The sequence below is a fragment of the Diadema antillarum genome, unplaced genomic scaffold, assembly GCF_040938485.1.
Source record: "Diadema antillarum isolate AM-2024a unplaced genomic scaffold, OU_Dant_1.0 seq00000420_RagTag, whole genome shotgun sequence".
Lineage (NCBI taxonomy): Eukaryota > Metazoa > Echinodermata > Echinoidea > Diadematoida > Diadematidae > Diadema > Diadema antillarum.
This window is the reverse complement of record NW_027271405.1, coordinates 870,368-888,917: the sequence shown is the minus strand read 5'-3', so window position 1 is coordinate 888,917 and position 18,550 is coordinate 870,368. Positions and strand designations below refer to the sequence as shown.

Genomic DNA, 18,550 nt, shown 5'->3' with positions numbered 1-18,550 from the left:
ATGTTTAATTAATAATTTGTACCGTATTGCGTTTGGACAGTTTCGTTTATGCCTTCACCAGTTTTTGTTGTTTTAATTCAAGAGGAAAATCAAGTTTGCTCGATAATATCAAGGCGGTACTTCTAAATTATATCATATCAAAGTGATGGAGGTTATGATCCATTTCAAACTCGCCTCAGGACTCCTCCCTCCCCCCCTCCCCCCCCCCCAACTCCTTGCTGGTAAAAACAAATGTACAATGGAAAGGGTTTTTAGTTGGGTCATTAATGTCCGATGTGTTTTTGTCTGCAACCATGTATCTCTGCACTTACTGTATAGGATTTTTCTGTACTTTTTTGATATGGTTTTAGGGGAATGCATATTAGAAGCTTTGTTTTCTAGCTTCCCCTCCATTTTCAACATTATTTGATAAATACCATTCATGTAGACTTCTTATTATATTGTGTTAGTATTACATTTCTATATTCAACCTGCATGTAGAATGTGATGGTATACTGATTTCTTGCGAGACGTTTAGTGAACTTGAATTCGTTGTTGAGACAAAATGAAGTATATAAGAAATTGTGTTAAACATCGTAAGGTTTATGAATATTAAATGCTCAAATATACATGAAGGCCCTCTATATTGTAAGTGACACCTAACATATTTGTATACACATGCAACACTTCATGCCAGCGTAGGTATACGGGACTGGAAATACAGTAAATTTGTTCTACATTTCCATGCATATGTTTTGCCATTCATATAGCACATAAGCATAGGAATGGCGGCCATTTTGAATAAGAAATGACCTTTAAATACTATATGAACCTATGTGAAATGAAAATTCTCTTGCAAATGCAGATGGAGTAACTCTAGGAACAAAAATGTATAAAGTTTGGTGGGATAATTGGTCATATAAGGCACATTATTGTGTTTATCACGGCCGAATTAGCATATCTGGCGGCCATTTTGGATTTTTGCATTTTGCCGAAAATGCTCAAGGTTACGCGAGTGGCATCAATCGGATTTGGAATCAGCACCCTCGAATTGACAAGAAACCATCAAAAAACATTGTATATATCAAAAAACAAGGTTGGGTGCCTTCTAGCCTGGACTAACTCCAACTCACTGGTAATCACATATTACAGGCAACAACAAAAGATGTCACAAAAATGTATTTTTTCCGTTTCATATCAAGACAAATGCATGGTTTCATATGGTATTCACAACCACAGCTGAGTTATTACATAATCTTTGTAATTGCAAGGAAGAACATGACACAAACATTCTATACTATTGCTTAGGGAAGCAATCGCTCAAATACCATCTCACACTGCTCACCGCTTCACCAGGTATTACCATACTACAAAGAAAAATTTGTACACATTAATATGTACATAAGTGTGTACCTCAATACATCATGTCACTACGCACACAAACATCAACTCTGGTTCCTTCGACTACAGAAATTATTTTGTGCATGAAAATTTAGCAAAGGAGCCATGATTTATGTTTTTGTCTGCACAATCCAAGACATGTAGTACCAGTATACCTACAGGCCTATATACACAGAGCTACCAAGTGTCACGCATTCTGCGTGAGACTCAAGCATTTAGGGTCCATCTCACGATCTCACGCATAGCATCCATTTTTCTCACGCATTGGGTGAAGTATGCAACTTTGGCCTATTAATAATGAGCATAGCTCAAAGGATTAAAGTGATAGTTGCAACTGAAGGTATATTTCCCTTTTGTCTTTCAAAATAGGTAAAAAATAGTCACTTAAGTATGCACCTGATTGCACCATTAAGAGCTAAAAATTGAAAAAGCTCTGTATTAACCCCTCCCACACCCTCGCTCACGCGCACATGAGCGCGTCCGAGACGTTGAGTCAGGCAAATCTCACTCATAAAAAAATTTTGAACTTGGCATCCCTGTATACATGTACCTATGCATATCTTTGGATGACACTGAAACTACATTATGAGAGTATGTAGGACTGGATATTCTGGGTGCCAGAGGCTGAACCTTGTTTTACTGTCCACCCGATGTTTTTAGATGTTTTTTCCCTATTTTGAGGGTGCAGAATCTGAATCTGCCCAAATAATTCAGCATTAAGGCAATATCAGATTTTTGCATTTTTTTTTTTTCAGAACAAAGAGCTGCTCATCACCTAAATTACACCTTTCCCAATTTACTCTCACAAAATCACATTGGAATATATTTTGAATGATGTTACTTTATTTGTTATAGATGCCGAAGCCATGCAGAAGCTTGATTTTTTTTTCATATAAAACATAGGAAATAACCAAGTCCATGAAATGATACCTAAAAAGTTCAAGTTGCATCAAAGGAGACTACAATGGAATGTGCAGCATGTCTCATTGAAACAGATGGGTCTGGCCACAGAATGAAGTTCAAGTTGCATCAAAGGAGGTTACAATGGAGTGTGCAACACATCCCATTGAAACAGAAAGGTTTGCCCAAGCATAAATACTCAAAGAGCCCAAATTGCATCAAAGAGGGCTACACTGGAGTGTGCAACATGTCTCAGTGAAACAAAAGGGTCTGGCCCAAGCATGAACACTCAAGAAGTTCTATTGTATCAAAGGAGGCTACACTGGAATGTGCAGCACGTCTCATTGAAAAAGAAGGGTTTGGCCCAAGCATTGAATCTACATACCATGAAGCATCTGAGCCTGCTGCAAGGCATTGCGATTTCCAAAGCAATCTCTGAACTACTGCCATAATGGAAAAGTATGTTTGCCAGATCTATTGTCATATCCACCTACAGTTGCAACATTGCTCCAAGGGGACTCCACACCACCAAAGAATTACCAAGAAAACATCAGGTATTACAATTCTTCATTTGCCTTTGCATCAATGGAAGCAATGCTGGCCCCTCCACCAGGAAGAGGGCCATACTGTTTCTATATACACAGACAAGACTACCATCAGTCTGGATCGTTATACCCTCCACCAGATTAAAACAGATGGGTTTGGTCCAAGCAGTGACACCCCTGAAGTTCAAGTTACATCAAAGAAGGCTACACTAGAGTGTGCAGCAAATCTCATCGAAACAGAAAGGCCTAGCCCAAGCATAAATGCTCATGAAGTTCTATTGTATCAAAGGAGGCTACACTAGAGTGTGCAGCACGCCTCATTGAAACAGAAATGTCTGGCCCAAATGCAGACATCCATGAAGTTCAAGTTGTGTCAAAGAATGCTACACCTTTACACTGGAGTGTGCAGCGCGTCTCATCGAAAAACATGGGTCTGGCCCAAGCACTGAATCTACTCACTGTGAAGCACCAGAGAAACTCCATATTGGCCCAATGTCCAGAATATGTCCCTACTGCAAGGCATTGCGATTTCCAAAGCAATCACTGAACTACTGCCATAATGGAAGAGTATGTTTGCCAGATCTGTTGCCATATCCACCTACACTTGCAACCAAGGGGACTCTACACAATCAAAGAATTTCCAAGAAAGCATCAGGTACAAGCATGTATTACAATTCTTCATTTGCCTTTGAGTCAATGGGAGCAATGCTGGTCCCTCCACCAGAAAGAGGGCCGTACTGTTTCGGTATTTACAGACAAGCCTATTACCAGTCTGGATCTTTACATCCTCCACCAGAAAAGGCCACACAAATACGGACAAGAGTTGTATACAAAGGGGAAGGAAACTTATCAGCATCAGCAAGAATACAACAGAACTTATAATGTGATGAAAACACCATGGAGACCATTCACCATGCCATAGAAGAATCAAGCTCCCATGCCACAGCATATAAATACATGAAACGAATAGAAGATGAACTAAGCCTCTGTATTCAGGTCCACATTTTGTAGATGCTTCAAGTTGGCTGGGTCATTGCAAAGAGGAATGGCATCACTCTTTAAACTTGTGTTGATGGGTTCGGTTTTCCAAAGCTTGTCCAGACCTATTTCAGAACTGTAGACACTGGGTGTATCTGTTATGTTTTTGGTACTGTACTCGGGGAAATTTCTCATGGTCTAAATTGGTGAAAGTTTCACGACATGAAAAGGCCATCGGCTCCAAACTGCGAAATGTTTCTGGTATTCAGTACAGTGTGATGATCTTTTGACAACAAACATCTAACATGGCACATGCATCTATAAACATGGCCAAATAATACCATGAGCAGACGGCAAATTTTGGAAGTCTCCCCTCTACCACAACTGCAGCAATATTTTCTCCTCTTCCTTCTCAAGACACCCCCTCCTTCTATGGACACGATCGACATTTCATAAACTGGTAAACATTCCACTTGGAAGAGCACTACGACTCTTTACTAGACCTACTCTGAATTTCACTTCTTGATAAACACGAGTGTGCTGAATGCCCGATAGAAATGGTACTCAGAGGACGGTGTAAGGTATCTTATTTTCTCACCTCTCCTGAATTCTTGAATACCTGAAGGTGAATGTGTTTGTAAGCGGATATTTGTAACAGCTCCCCCACTTCCATCAACCAGACCCTTCAAGTGCTTCAAATAATCTCCAGTGGAAACTGTCAGTAGGCATTGGAATTGTTGCTTCATCTGTGCCATTGGCGCCATGAGAATGCTACAACAAATACATGAGACTCAAATAGTGTATGTGGAAAACAGTTTATCAGATTATCACATCAAAGATATCAAACTATGGCTCCTCCATAAGAGTAGATTGTCACCTCTGGGTGGAGATGAGATATTTAGCCCTCCTTCTCACTTTTACCAGCTTCTGCTTTGTCATTTATGCAAAATAAAATTAATACACTTGCAGTACAACAATCAACTCCACTGCATATCATGTACACTGAGGTGCCTCATATGTTACAATATACCCTGACTCATGTAATCCAGTGACATATATTCTCACACATAATGACAGATAAAGCGCATATTACGTTTCATCACACACAAACACAAAATTTCAGTTGAGGTGTGGGACATGCTTATAGTGATCGTACAATACTAACATATTGTGTACATTGCGATGATGTGCATACATACATGGCAGTCAATTGCCATAATACATGGGTACCTGTAACTGCTTTTGACTATTCCCAGGTATAACAACACAACTTACATAACATAGACTGTCCTGATTAAATGTACACTTATTAACTGCCTGTTGTCTGTTTAATACTGAACAGGTCCACTGTCTACTTCTAATCACAGTACATTTACATGATGATGTTGTCAATACAAATGAGAAAAGGGGCTTCGCATCACTTGGTTACACATAACTGCTACATCATTTATGTTCAGACACAAGCAAGTTGCGCATCAGCTTTAAAAAAGGGATTATGTAGAGTGTCTTCGAATATAATGCTGACAGTCCCAAGTCTATGTTGCAGAAAAGACTTAGAGTACTTGCGTAGCACTCTGCAACTGCATAAACAAGCACAGCGTAAGTACAATGACAATCAGCATGTACATACTAGTGTTGCCACAGTAGCTGCTACCATTGTCAATTACTGTAGTTACCTCTAACTTGAAGGGCTGAAATTTTTCTGCTATGCAATGTAGCCTTGGCCAATATATCCTGCAAATATATACAAATCATCTTTCATCATAATTACTCCAGCTCTACCTCTTGCAGACACGCCACATGCTTCTGATTATGTCAGCATAAGATTCTCTTCCTTCCCATGTCAGTCATATTGGAACACTCAAGAGTGACAAGCCATGTCAAATTTCAGTATCAAGTCTTCGCTAGTAGTCTTGAGATATTTAGAAGAGTCACTTCTTCCACATCAACTTTAATGCTTGAGTATGCTGACTGTGCAAATTTTTTCAAAAACTTTACCACAATGGTGACAAGGATTTTACCCAATTATCTGATATGAATAGGCTTACAACATTACACGTAACTACAAGATAATACAAAACATGATTGAGAAAACCTTTCTCGTTGTTCTTGACTTACCAAACATACTTATGGGAAACTTCTATACATTACTCTACAGGTATATCAGACATGATTATCATCTTATTCTACTACAATTTCATCACAAAGGGGTACGTATGAGGCATTGATTAATCCACCTATTTCATCCAGCAAATCATATTCCAGCAATTGATTCGAAGCATTATCTTCCAGCAATGTCAATTGGCGTGGCAAGCCAAAGAGAAAAGAAGCTACCATGAACAGAAAGATTGTGATATCTACTTAAAGTCTACCAAAGTTCACTGATTATCCTTACTTTTACTTTGCTTTAACAGTGTACTGTAAAATGTGCATATATGCTTGTTAGCATCAAATTTGGACCTTTTGATCTTGCTACCTGTTATGTGTGGCCCATCTGCATTGCAATCAAGAAAAGTCAGTGAGTTGAATGTAATCATCAAAAACATACAAACCATTGTTTAAAGTGCACATTAATTTGAGCATTAAGGATCACCGACATTCAACCTCCTCAAGGCTGCTGCCATAAACAGCTGCTGACAAAGAATGCAGATGAATTGCCAATGGCAATGATATTTGATAACTTTGAACATCACATCCTTTGACATACAGATGCTGTGTCAATTTGGTACCATAAAGTACAGAGGAAGACAAGTTCTCCACGACAACATGCACCATCCACACATTTCATCTGCTCTTACCTATCAACAGACCTTGGAAGGCCATGACAAACACGCTCCTACTGCCCGGAATTCACAAAGGTAATTTTACAATTCAATTCAAGGTTAAAATTGAGTCCATGGATTGAAATGAGTGCAAAATAGGCGCACCTTGCCCATTCGGATCTCACTGTGCATATATTATTGGATGTGTGTTGGCATACATGAAGTGTCAAACACATTTTTCACGTTCAAGGCTTGCATAATCCACGGACCAGACTTACATACCCTTTGTTAATACTGGCCAAAAATTTCTTGATTTCCATGTACATCTTCTTTCTGAGCTTTGCAGCAAGTAGGGGTGCTGAAATTCTGGTTTTTGTTTGGTCAGTATCACTCTTCTGTGCCAACCTCCATTTTTGTGCAGTGGTCTTCTTACAAAAAAAAAAATAATAATAATAATAATCAAGGAGCAGTAGTGCTATCATTGCCGTGACTTGCTGACAAAGTACTTAGGTGTGCTCATGTGGTAGTGATGGTAGTCGCTACTCCCATGTCCCTTTTTGAATTCACCGAATCTGACAATGAAAGAAAATGTGAATGTATATAAAAACATATGAAAATTGTACCAAAATTCAAGACTCAAATGGCAGTAATGAGGGACAATGCAACAATGGAAAAGACTTCTTACAAATTTATTCACATTTATTCATTGCATTAATTATTTATGCATTGTCAAATGGGGTTCACGAGTACATGTGCAACAAAATCATACCTCATTGGTGATACACACCTTGAATCAAAACCACATCACAAAACCAACACAACAATGCATGTATTCATCAAGCAAACACCACATAGGCTACTTCTCTCATCTAAACAAGCTGAACTGACTTCCTGTTACCCTAGAATCACTGGTATCAACTGGTCCTTATGATTTAAATGTTTACCTTACAGGTGGAATGTGCACGAAACACATGGCATCATGGCTCTGGAGTAAATTGTACATCTTATTGTCATTGTTTTATTTTGCTCAGGCTAATTTTCATCATGAAATTCACCTAAAATTACATGCTCGCATGATACGGCTACTATGATTTGAGCCTGTGTGTCCAGGGCCCTGTTGCACAAAAAGATGCAATCAAACACAAGTAAAAAAAATCAAATGCAAGTTCGGTATCAGCCAATCAGAATTGAGTATCCAGGAACTTACGTCTGATTTTCGGACATACGTGTGATCTCAACATTTATGCAACAGGGCCCAGATGTATGGCCGAGTTTCTACAAACATGTATCAATGTCATTGCCTTTTCAAAAATGGGACACAGTGTTTACCCCCCCTCCACCCCTCCCCATCCCACCCCCAAGCCCCCATCCCCCTTGAATGCTGCTGATCTGATTCAACAGTTGTTGATTTCACCCAAATGCTGGGTCATTCCACTCACTTCTCTGAGAATCGCACGCTTCGGTCCACCGCACTCTTGCTTGTGACGACCATGTCGTTGTCCTCGAACTTCTTGGAGTCAGGAATCTCAAACTTGGCCACCTGAACCTCCGTATCGCTCAGACCTCCATGAGTAATCCTGGCAAAGCCAAGTCTGTGGTGAAGTATGCAAAGACAGAAAATGTATACCACGTATAATTCACTTTTCCGATAGGAATTAGAGATATATAAAATCTGCAGTCCTGAAACAGAAAGACAGTAATGAACAGTGTGGACATACAAGGTAATTACTTGTCAATGTGATAGTTAATACACTGTGTCATTCAGATCTCCATGAACAATTCTGGCAAAGCCAAGTCTACAATAAAGTACGCAAAGAAAGAAACAGTACACCGTGAATGATAAACTTTTCTGATACGAATAACCAATTCTCCTGATGCATCGCTAGAGATATCAAAAGTGTTCAGTATTGACTCTGTGGGAAATGATGGCCAGTGTGGATATTCAAGGTAATTACTTGTCAATGTGACACAGTAGCTTATACAAGTGCTGTATATTTGCAAGTCGTTAATCATAACAGGTCATTGCTACAGCGTAAATCCTCTCTCCTCTAAAGCCTTCACCAACAATGTGCGAGAAATACTTGCCTTCTAAGCCCTCTGTACATGATGTATTCACAGAACCTGTCTTGATCTGTACTGTCAATGTCCTGTGGTATAAATAACATGATGAGCTGTTAAAATTCTTAAATCAATACATCGGTATGACAAAAAATGTCTGAGAATGAATATGCTTACTGGAATTTTTGATTTTTTTCCCCCAATTTTTCAAGATAATATGGATTTCTCCGATGGAGAAGTGAGCTTAAATAATTGTTTTCGTTTCTAGGAAATGTCCTCGATGAAACATTAACCTCAAATTTGTTTACCGGTAAACACAAATAGGTTCAAATCGCTGTATTTGTCTGCAATTATTCTAGAGATCCGCAGATACACCTCAGTAACATCTTTCTGATTCCAAATTAGAAAAAGGATGAATTTTTCTCCTGAGTGAGGTATCAAGCAGCCTTGCATGCTTGAAAATATTCATGGAAATATTCTAAACATAACTCATTTTGCATTCAGGAGCAACCAGTTCTGCTATAACAATATTTTTGATACAAATACCAATAGTTGGCTGCAATTGACTTGTTACCACTGACTAGCTTACTTGTTTTGGAGAATTTATGTTGTTGTGAACCACCCTTACAAAATCATGCTACAGTGAAACCCCGTTATAACGAGGTCCGTGGGACCGGCGATATTACCTCGTTATAACCGGTACCTCGTTATAACCGTACGCATCAAAAACAAAGAAAAACATAAGCACGAAATCATACCCGTCAATCAAATTTATAAGAACCTCCTTTGCGTTGTTATTACACAATTATGAATCGTTATTATTGAGACAATAAAGGGAAATTATTTGTGAATTGATTCATAAAAAAGACGGAAAAGTGGGGGTGAAATGTGTTAATTGTTTATTTTTCTTCCAAAACTCTCTTCTCATTATAGTTCACATAATTATGTTCTTGAGAAGAAGGCCTACTCGGCAAGATCATATCATTCGGGATTCTTTCTACACCTATCTCTTCCTCTTGTATCGAACCATCCTGAAAGATTTTTTTTTTTCGTTTGTGAAATACAGTGAACATCGTAAAATGACAACAAAATCAGATTGTATAAAATACGTTTGTTAAAATACGTTTGTTAAGTTTTTCTAAACACCAGCGCAAAATGAGTAACATACATGCGTTGTTTGTCGTAACTTGCGAGGTATGTTACGCTGTTGGTGCCCAGCGGGAATGCGATGATTTCATAAATCATTTCCGATGTAATCCTATACAATGTATAATGATCGTTGCGTCCGAAGGGATTAAAAAATGCGTTCTTTTTTTCCTTCCAAAAATTTTTTCGCGTTTTGTACACCAGTTCTTGAAAAATACGCTACAAGGTTGAATTTGGAATGTTGTGATCCTTTTGCGCAAATATACCTCATAAACCATTCTGGTCTTCATTGTGAAATGCAGTGTTAAATGATAATGAACAAACGCAGATCTCTTAAAACTGTTAAATGCGTTTGTTTCTTTTTCTGAACACCAACTCAATTAAGTAGATTAACATGCGCTATTCAACTATTTTTACGCTGCTGTCACTCGGCGGGATTGCGATTATTTCATTAATTATTTCGGCTTGAATCATACACACTCATATTTATATAATCATTTATTACATGATAGTGAACAATCCCAGATCTATTTAAACTGTTATATGTGTTTGTTTCTTTTTCTAAACACCGACTCAAGTAGATTAACATACGCTATTCAACTATTTTTACGCTACTGTCACTCGGCGGGATTGCGATGATTTCATTAATTATTTCGGCTTTAATCATACACACTCATATTTATATAATCATTTGTTACATGATAACGAACAAACGCAGATCTATTCAAACTGTTAAAAGCGTTTGTTTCTTTTTCTGAACACCAACTCAATTAAGCAGATTAACATGCGATATTCAACTATTTTTACGCTACTGTCGCCCGGCGGGATCGCTATGATTTCATTAATTATTTCGGCTTTAATCATATACACTCATAATAGTTACTAGCCAGCAAAACAACTGGAAGTCGGAACTAAAAATGGAAAGGGTACAATGATGAGTTGCACACGCATTTCAATGTTATTGTCCATTTTGGCCACGAGTGTCGCTACATGAAAAGTTTTTGAATGCGTTATATTTTTTTTCTCTCGTTGCGCTGTGGTCTGACCTATCACGCACGCGTATCTCGCGAAATACAAAATCGAATGATTTTATTCAATAACTTAGTAGAAACATCGGAAGGTATTTCTGTGTCTTATGGCGTGGTTAAGAAGAAAACATGAACTACTCTGCAAAACGGGAAAGAGACATGGATAGCGTGAATTTGGTTTTCAATGTTCCCTTTGTCGCGTGTTTGAAAGCGGCAGTCAGGAAATGGAACCTCGCAAAAAAGAAAATGGAATGATTATGATTATGTTACAGTGTATGTGGTTTAACATGGAAAGAACGGTAGGCCCTATACTCGGTTATTCGTCACTGATAATGGGCGGTAAAGAAGGATAACGATGGGACTGAATCATGTTTGTTTCCGAGTCTTCTTGCTTCAGAGAGTACATGTAGAGATCGAGACGGGACGGGCACTTGTGCAGTGCATTACTGCATTCTACACATACGTAAAACGGGGATAGCGTGAAATCGCTTTTCAATGTTTCGTTCGTGGCGTGATTGATAGAGGCAGGTCTAAGAAATGGAACCTCGTTATATCCGATCAAATTTCTTATGTTTTTCTTTATCATGATGCACCGAAAATGTCCTCGTTATAACCGGAATCTCGTTATAACCAAACTCGTTATAACCGGTTCGTTCTGCCATAGATTTACACGCAAAGGAAAACGGGACCGACGCGATCACCTCGTTATAAGCGGTTCCTCGTTATAACCGAACTCGTTATAACGGGGTTTCACTGTACAATAATTTGTCCCTAAAAGTCATGTGTAGTAGAGGGCAATATTTGACCCTGACATTTGGTTTTGCTCAAACATTGGCCAGGTTGGTATCATATTCATCAACCCTTTGATAAGGACAACATTGTTTATGAACAGAAGAAGGTGGATAATTCTGACTTTTCAGCAGATAATAAAATTGAAACAGATATATCACATACATGTGCATATCTTTTTTCCTACTTTATGCAGGCTTTAAAGGAAAATTAAACCCTAATATCAGATATATAACATAATATTATAAATGTGTGTGATATTATACATATGTGAATTGAGGAAATGCAGCAATATTAGTATCAGTGAAAGGTTGAAGACAATTGGACAATCCATCCAAATATATGAATTTAAAAGTTTAGGCGCTGCTGCAGCTGGATGAAAAGACTACAACCCTTTGTGACATCATATATGAAAAACAATTTAAAGAAAATATAACTTGAGAAAAAAAAATAATCAACACATTTTCACTTGTCTAGCATAATGAAAGAGCACTTGACTTACCTCTCTCACAGATCAGTGGGGAATAATTGTTACCTCAACATATGACAGTAACAAGTCAAAGGATTTTATAAGTTTCATAATAATAAAAAAAATGAAGTTATGTAGAAATCTCTTCATATTTTGTGAACATCATTTTCCATATGTGATGTCACAAAATGTAGTAGTCCTCACATCCAGTGATGGCTGCACAGAAATTTAAAAAATGCATAACTTTTAAAAGGATAGTGCAACTTCTGTCAAACTATCACTGATGTGTTTTGCTAATAGCGCTGCATTCACTCAATCCACATGTATACTTGAGTTTCACATTTTATCAAGTATCCTAAAAGAAATGATCAAAATCATTTAGTGATGGCAAATAATTGTCAAGTAGTGATTGAATATTAATCAAAGCCTGTTATCAACATTGAATACATCCATATTATACTACTGTACATATATTTACACACATGCATCAAAGAAGGAATTAGGATTGGGTGGGAATATGTATAGGACAAATTTGTTAGTTCCACTGAATATATTAACTCAATATTTGTTAAGCGTGTGACACATGCTGTAACCTCAATCCATAAGGCATTATCACATCATCAAGTGTTTCTTGGATAACAGTGCATGAAAAATATTGGGTCAGACTTATAGCTGATAATGCAGAAAGACATGACATTATTAAAAGAAGTGGCATGCAGCACAAGGAAAAGAAGTTGGGATTTTGTGCAGAATATATGAGCCATAAGTAAACATGCTAGAAAAGAAGTTAGAGGGGGCAATACATACTACAGCACATGTGACATAACCCCAAATTGTGATTATTTGCTTTTCTTTGATATACAAGCAATTGAAACATCTTAAATATCACCATATCTACGGTAGATAGAGGCAAACCCATGTTGATAAAAAAAAAAAAAATCTGCCTTTTGATGTTTTGGTTTTCCTTTATTTATTTTTTGAATACTTTACTATCGTTATTCATATTTTATTATTGATGTAATGAAGAGAGTCACATTCTCAATCAAGTACATAACATATCACACATGCATGCATAAGATAAGTAAAACAAGCAAAGATGGGGAAGAAAATGACAAAGAATGTATACATAAAATTAGTTGAAATACATGGAACGGTAGAAAAAGTCAAGTCAAATATTTTGGATACAGGGCATAGGAGCAGGATAATTAAGCTTGAAAAGCCTGAAAAAGTGCATATCATCAAATTCAATTTCTGAATCGCTTATACATTATGAAGGCACCAAAAACATACACACACAGAGCACTTTGTAGCACTCAAATAAATTCACTGCACTAACAAAATCTTGAAAAATAATCATGCTAAAAGAAAGACAGGTAAGCAGAAAGAAACAAAGCATAACAGCAAAATGTTGTATGATGAGGGGTTAGATATACCAGTAAACCAAGGAGGTGGGAAGCCCTGAGTAAACCATGCATTTATGAATTTGAGGAAAGCAAAATCTGGCAATTACAGATGGTGCCTGTTCCAAAAAAAGTCAAACTATAGTAGAAAATAATGTTAGATATCTACAAATTGACATATACCAAAGCCCAAACCACACAGCCAACTTACAACAGGTGTGTGGCACAGTGTTTTAACTGGGTGGGCTTTGAAACAGCTGAATAACAGCCTTCTCACACCAAATATGAGACAAACACATGACGTATACAAAAAAAAAAAATTCTGGATATGAAACTTTTCTGGATATGAAATATCCTTTCAGCAATACCAATAACCAAACATTATTGAGTTGAGCATTCAATAAAGAATGGCCATGCACAGACTTGGAAAATACAGCTTGAATGAATATCTAAACCACCATACTTTGAGAGAAAAGTTCATGCATTATTAGTGTGAAATGAAAATGTTAAGGTATCAAACAAACTAATGGCAAGACACTCATGAATTAGTTCTGAACAGCAGGCGAAAATCAAATGAACTCAGTCAGTTCCAAGAGGAAATTGCAGATGGTGCTACATAACTACAAAAACAACACAAGTGACAAAAGATTAGTCCCTAGTACAATTTCATATGAAAACTACTTTGAATCAGGTTGTTTTACAACTATTGCTAAGAGTCTGATGACAATCTAATGATTTCTTATGACAATCTAATGATTTCTTATGCCACCTGCGCACTACCTATCACGTATCATCTCACATTTCAATGAAAAAAATAAAAATGTCCAGTTTCAGTACTATGAGATAATGTATGAAAAATTCCCAAAATAAAACAATAGCTTGGGATGTCATTAGTGGATGATCAAGCAGTGTTAATAGGAAGTCCTTCTTAAGATACCCTCTTTTTCAAGTGCTTGGTAAAATGTATAACAAGAAAAACCCTGAGGTAAAATAGAAGGCTGACAGAGTGGGATCATCTCATTAGCTAGACACCCACAAGTCATACGGCCCATGAGCTAGACATTGAAAAATGGTCCACCAGCTATACCGTCCACCAGCTAGGCACAGAGTAAAACAGGCCCAAGAGCTAGATATTAGGCAAATAAGCTCCACAAGTTCGATACTACATAAATGAAGCCCCATGGGCTTCATTTATGTAATACCAAGATCATGGGCCATTTTTGCCTAGTGTCTAGCTCTTGGGCCTTGCTTGCCTAGCATCAAGCTTGTGGACCGTATAGCGCATGGGCCTATTGTACTTGATGTCGAACTCGTGAGCCTTTTTCACTTAGAGTCTAGCCCATGGGCTGCATGTCTCATGAGCAGTATAACTTGTGCATTGTAAGACTCGTGGGTGTCTAGCTCCTGACGTGCACCCACAACTGTGGAATTCACTCCTCACTGGTGGAGAATTGAAAGTGCATGAGAAAAGGAGGGTGTTAGGAAAGGAGGAAGGATTTGATTTAAAAAATAAAATGAAATAAAAATGAAAGGATGATGCAGGATCCTGCAAATCCTTGGGACTGTTACCGCTTCAGCTGGGCCATCCTGTGGATCTTCTTGCCTGACATCAAGGGCCTAAGCATCATACATGAGAAAGTCATCCTCACCAGTTTCTGTGATAATAATCTTGTGTTTCCATTCAGCAATAAGTCAACTAGCTGAATGTGTAACGTGAAATGCTATGCATATACAATGCAACAGCATGGCTGCATGAATTTGAACTTATATGAAAACATTTGCATTGCCTTTCTTCTACATAAATCATACTGTAAGGGATTTGAATCATGGTTTATGTTAAAACCTCTTCCTCTCTTTAGCATGTTATTTCACTTTCGTTTCTCATTCAGTTTTATCACACATCATCCTGTACAAATAAAAAAACCAAACAAATCAACTAATGCAATGTTCCACATTTTGAACACCATGCAAATGCTACAACAAACATACAGTACATACTCAACAAAGACATGATAGATACTCTGAACGAAATATAGCTAAATCCAGCTTCTAAGATCGCTATATCTTGATCTTACTAGCACAAAACACAGAAATCAAATTAAAAGTTGGGCCACAAACTTATTCACCACTGATTTTCCGTTTTCCAAACAAATGCAATCCATGCATCACTGTTTGTATGGTCAATCTGATAGATACAAATCCACCATCAGAGAACAACTGTATAGTCAGCATTCACACCTATGTCAGAATATATCTAATTGTAATTGGCAGTGTTTCATTAGGTGGTAGGTTGGTTGGTAGAAAGAAGGTTGAAACAAATGTTTTCACTAAATGTTCAACCTGTCTGGTTATATTCAAAATCAAACGACACAGAAGAGGAAAATATCGACACACTGTGTGGTGTAACACACTTTCTTTGAGTGTCAAGAAATATGTTGCCAAGGCAACATGACTTTTTCATACAAAATCTTGTGGACTGACCTACCCCTTCGGTGTTTCTGTAGCAATTTTGTGGCATATGTAATCATGATGTGTAGTTGTGCAAATATCATTTCGATAAGAAGCAGAATGTATGTTCTCATGGTAACAGCACATTACTTGTAGTTACTGTTTATTAGACTTTTAGCATGTACATGTCAATGATTTTGTAGTTAAAGTCACAGTCACTGTATTTGCATGACCTTGCCTAGCACCTGTAATGATTAAGTTTATACAAGTACATGATGAATTTATGTACATTGCATGCTCAATGTGTTTATGAGTACAAGCACCCCCGACGTTTCTTGGCACATTACATTTTTCTTTTTGTTGCCAAGCCTGGGTATTCTACCAGTGCACAACAGTTCAGACACGTTGTAGACTTTTACAGCAGATATGATATATGGCGACGTTTATACACCAGTAAAGGGATGTTTAACCCTATTCTAATGGGGGGGGGGGTCAAATTGCCCGCCCCCCTCGACATTTCGCGCCCCGATTCCGCAACGCGCAAAGATTTTGCCGCGTCATTTCATGACTTTTTTCATTGAAGTCTCCCGCATATTTTGAGACCAAATTTGTGACGTCCGGGTACACCGTTCTGAAGTTACGCAATGTTTTGCATATGTATGTCTACCCGAAAACAGCTCAAATTCATGATTTCATGGGCAAATCCAATGCAAATTGTGTTTTTTTGTTTTATATAAATTAGTTTATTTCAACTTTTAACCATTGAAATTAATCAATTCTAATGTAGATAAGCTTGAAAAAGTGCCTGCAACAAATTTTGGCAAAAAAAACACAAAAAAACAAAAGGTCAAAAAAACAGTAAAATAAATAAGAAATTAGCAAAACAATAAAAAACAAAAGAAACTCATTTTGATTGCGCTATTTTTTTACAAGAAAATTGTTTGATGTGTCTCGAGGAACTCTGACACAAAAATTTAGCAATCCTCTAATCTTTTTAATGGAGTTATAGGTGAAAATATGATTTCATGCGTAAATTTGCATAATTAATTCATTGAAAAATATAAAATCAAATTTTTTCTATTGTGTGACCATATAATCTTGTAGTTGTCATCCAGCTCTATGTGCAGGCAAAATTTCGCGGCGATCGCGTGATTGGTGGCTGAGATCTGAAGGGGGGGGGGGGGGGGGGGTCAAGTAAAAACTTGGTCTCAAATAGCCCAGTTAGAATAGGGTTAAGGAACTTGCATTTCTACAATTAATATACAGCGGCAATAGCGTGATTTGATTCTATTTTGTGAGAGACACATTTCAGCAATGCATCCTCACTGGACTACCTTCTCAGCTTTTCTCTGTACATTTGGTGAAACAGCAGCTATTTCTCAACTTCATAGCCTCAAACATCAACTTTCACCAAATTGCTTATTCCTTCTCTTTTGACATACTAGTACGATGCGTTACCAGGATGACGGTACTTCACTTTTTGGCAACATTTTCCTATGGATGATGAACTTATTTATCTCTCCCTCCCTCCCACACAAACATGTGGCACTAAATCATATGGCTTTACTCAATATTAAACTAAAAAATGGCCTGGATCGATTTGCAAATCCTCTTTCAAACTAAAAATTTCACCAGGATGTTGGCATTTGACAAAAAAATAAAAGCAATACTATATATCGTCTCAGCTACATATACATCAAATCCAAATTTTACTGGAAATGGGTGAACAGCAACCAACATACAGCCCCAAGAAAATTGTCATACAGGCTCACCAAGTTTTGCTGAAATTATGGCACAATCGCGATCACAGAGAATGGAAATTAGCAAACTGGGTCCATGACTTTAAGTGTCTGTAATTTGGCCAAATTACATGCACACAGAAACTGTTGATGCCAATGGAGTTGTTGTATGTGGAAAAGTGAACGGTGTCTTGTGTTTTGTTGTAATTAAAGCATTTTTCATCTCTCAAACTAAGTGTGACTTACAGAGGCTGGTTGTAACTTCTAACTATAGAGAGGACTTATGTGCTTTTCAAGACATTTTTTTGAGACATTGCTTGAACTTGTGATTTCTAACAAAACACTTGTTGCTTCACCATACGTGTTAAACATACCCTACATGCAGTGTCAAACATTCTCATGTAATACACTACAGAAACACATTTCTACAAGACACTGGCACCGCAAAAACATACCTACAAGATTTTGGTAGTCGGTACAAACACAAACTGTGCACATACTATGCAACAGAACTTTCCACATTAAGCGAGCATGAAAATAGGATATATGTTTTCGAGTACAACTGGAATTGAATATATGAGCCAACAAATATCATCCAATGTACAATTTATCATAGAACAGGTAAAAATACAGATTGACAGACTCGTTTTACAATAATGCACTATGAACACTGCCTACTAGCCTTTTCACTTACCTTCAATTTGCCAAATGTTGTCAGTTTTTTGTAGTCTCTGCTCTCTGGCTTTGACGTCACATAACCCATGAAAACAACTGGGTTTTTACTGGAAAGAAAACAGAAGAATCTCAATTTTAGGGTTTCTTCTGTTGTCTAAACAGGAGAGGGATTTATCAAGTAGGGGAATATCAAACATTTGCAAAACATGCCATGGGTTGAGCTTTCTTGCTCT

General features: G+C 37.5%; 1 protein-coding gene across 1 annotated transcript in view; it reads right to left on the bottom strand.

Moving 5' to 3' along the window:
* Positions 1-6,765: 6,765 nt before the first annotated feature.
* The window catches only part of LOC139732400 (PGAP2-interacting protein-like), a 30,509-nt gene continuing 18,724 nt past the window's right edge, over positions 6,766-18,550 (bottom strand). The window contains exons 11-15 of the mRNA XM_071643265.1: positions 18,337-18,424; positions 15,025-15,072; positions 8,651-8,712; positions 8,005-8,157; positions 6,766-7,137 (exon numbers count right to left, since the gene is read on the bottom strand). Coding sequence (XP_071499366.1) covers positions 7,044-7,137; positions 8,005-8,157; positions 8,651-8,712; positions 15,025-15,072; positions 18,337-18,424 — 445 coding nt within the window. The 3' untranslated portion in view covers positions 6,766-7,043. The remainder of the gene's footprint in view (positions 7,138-8,004; positions 8,158-8,650; positions 8,713-15,024; positions 15,073-18,336; positions 18,425-18,550) is intronic.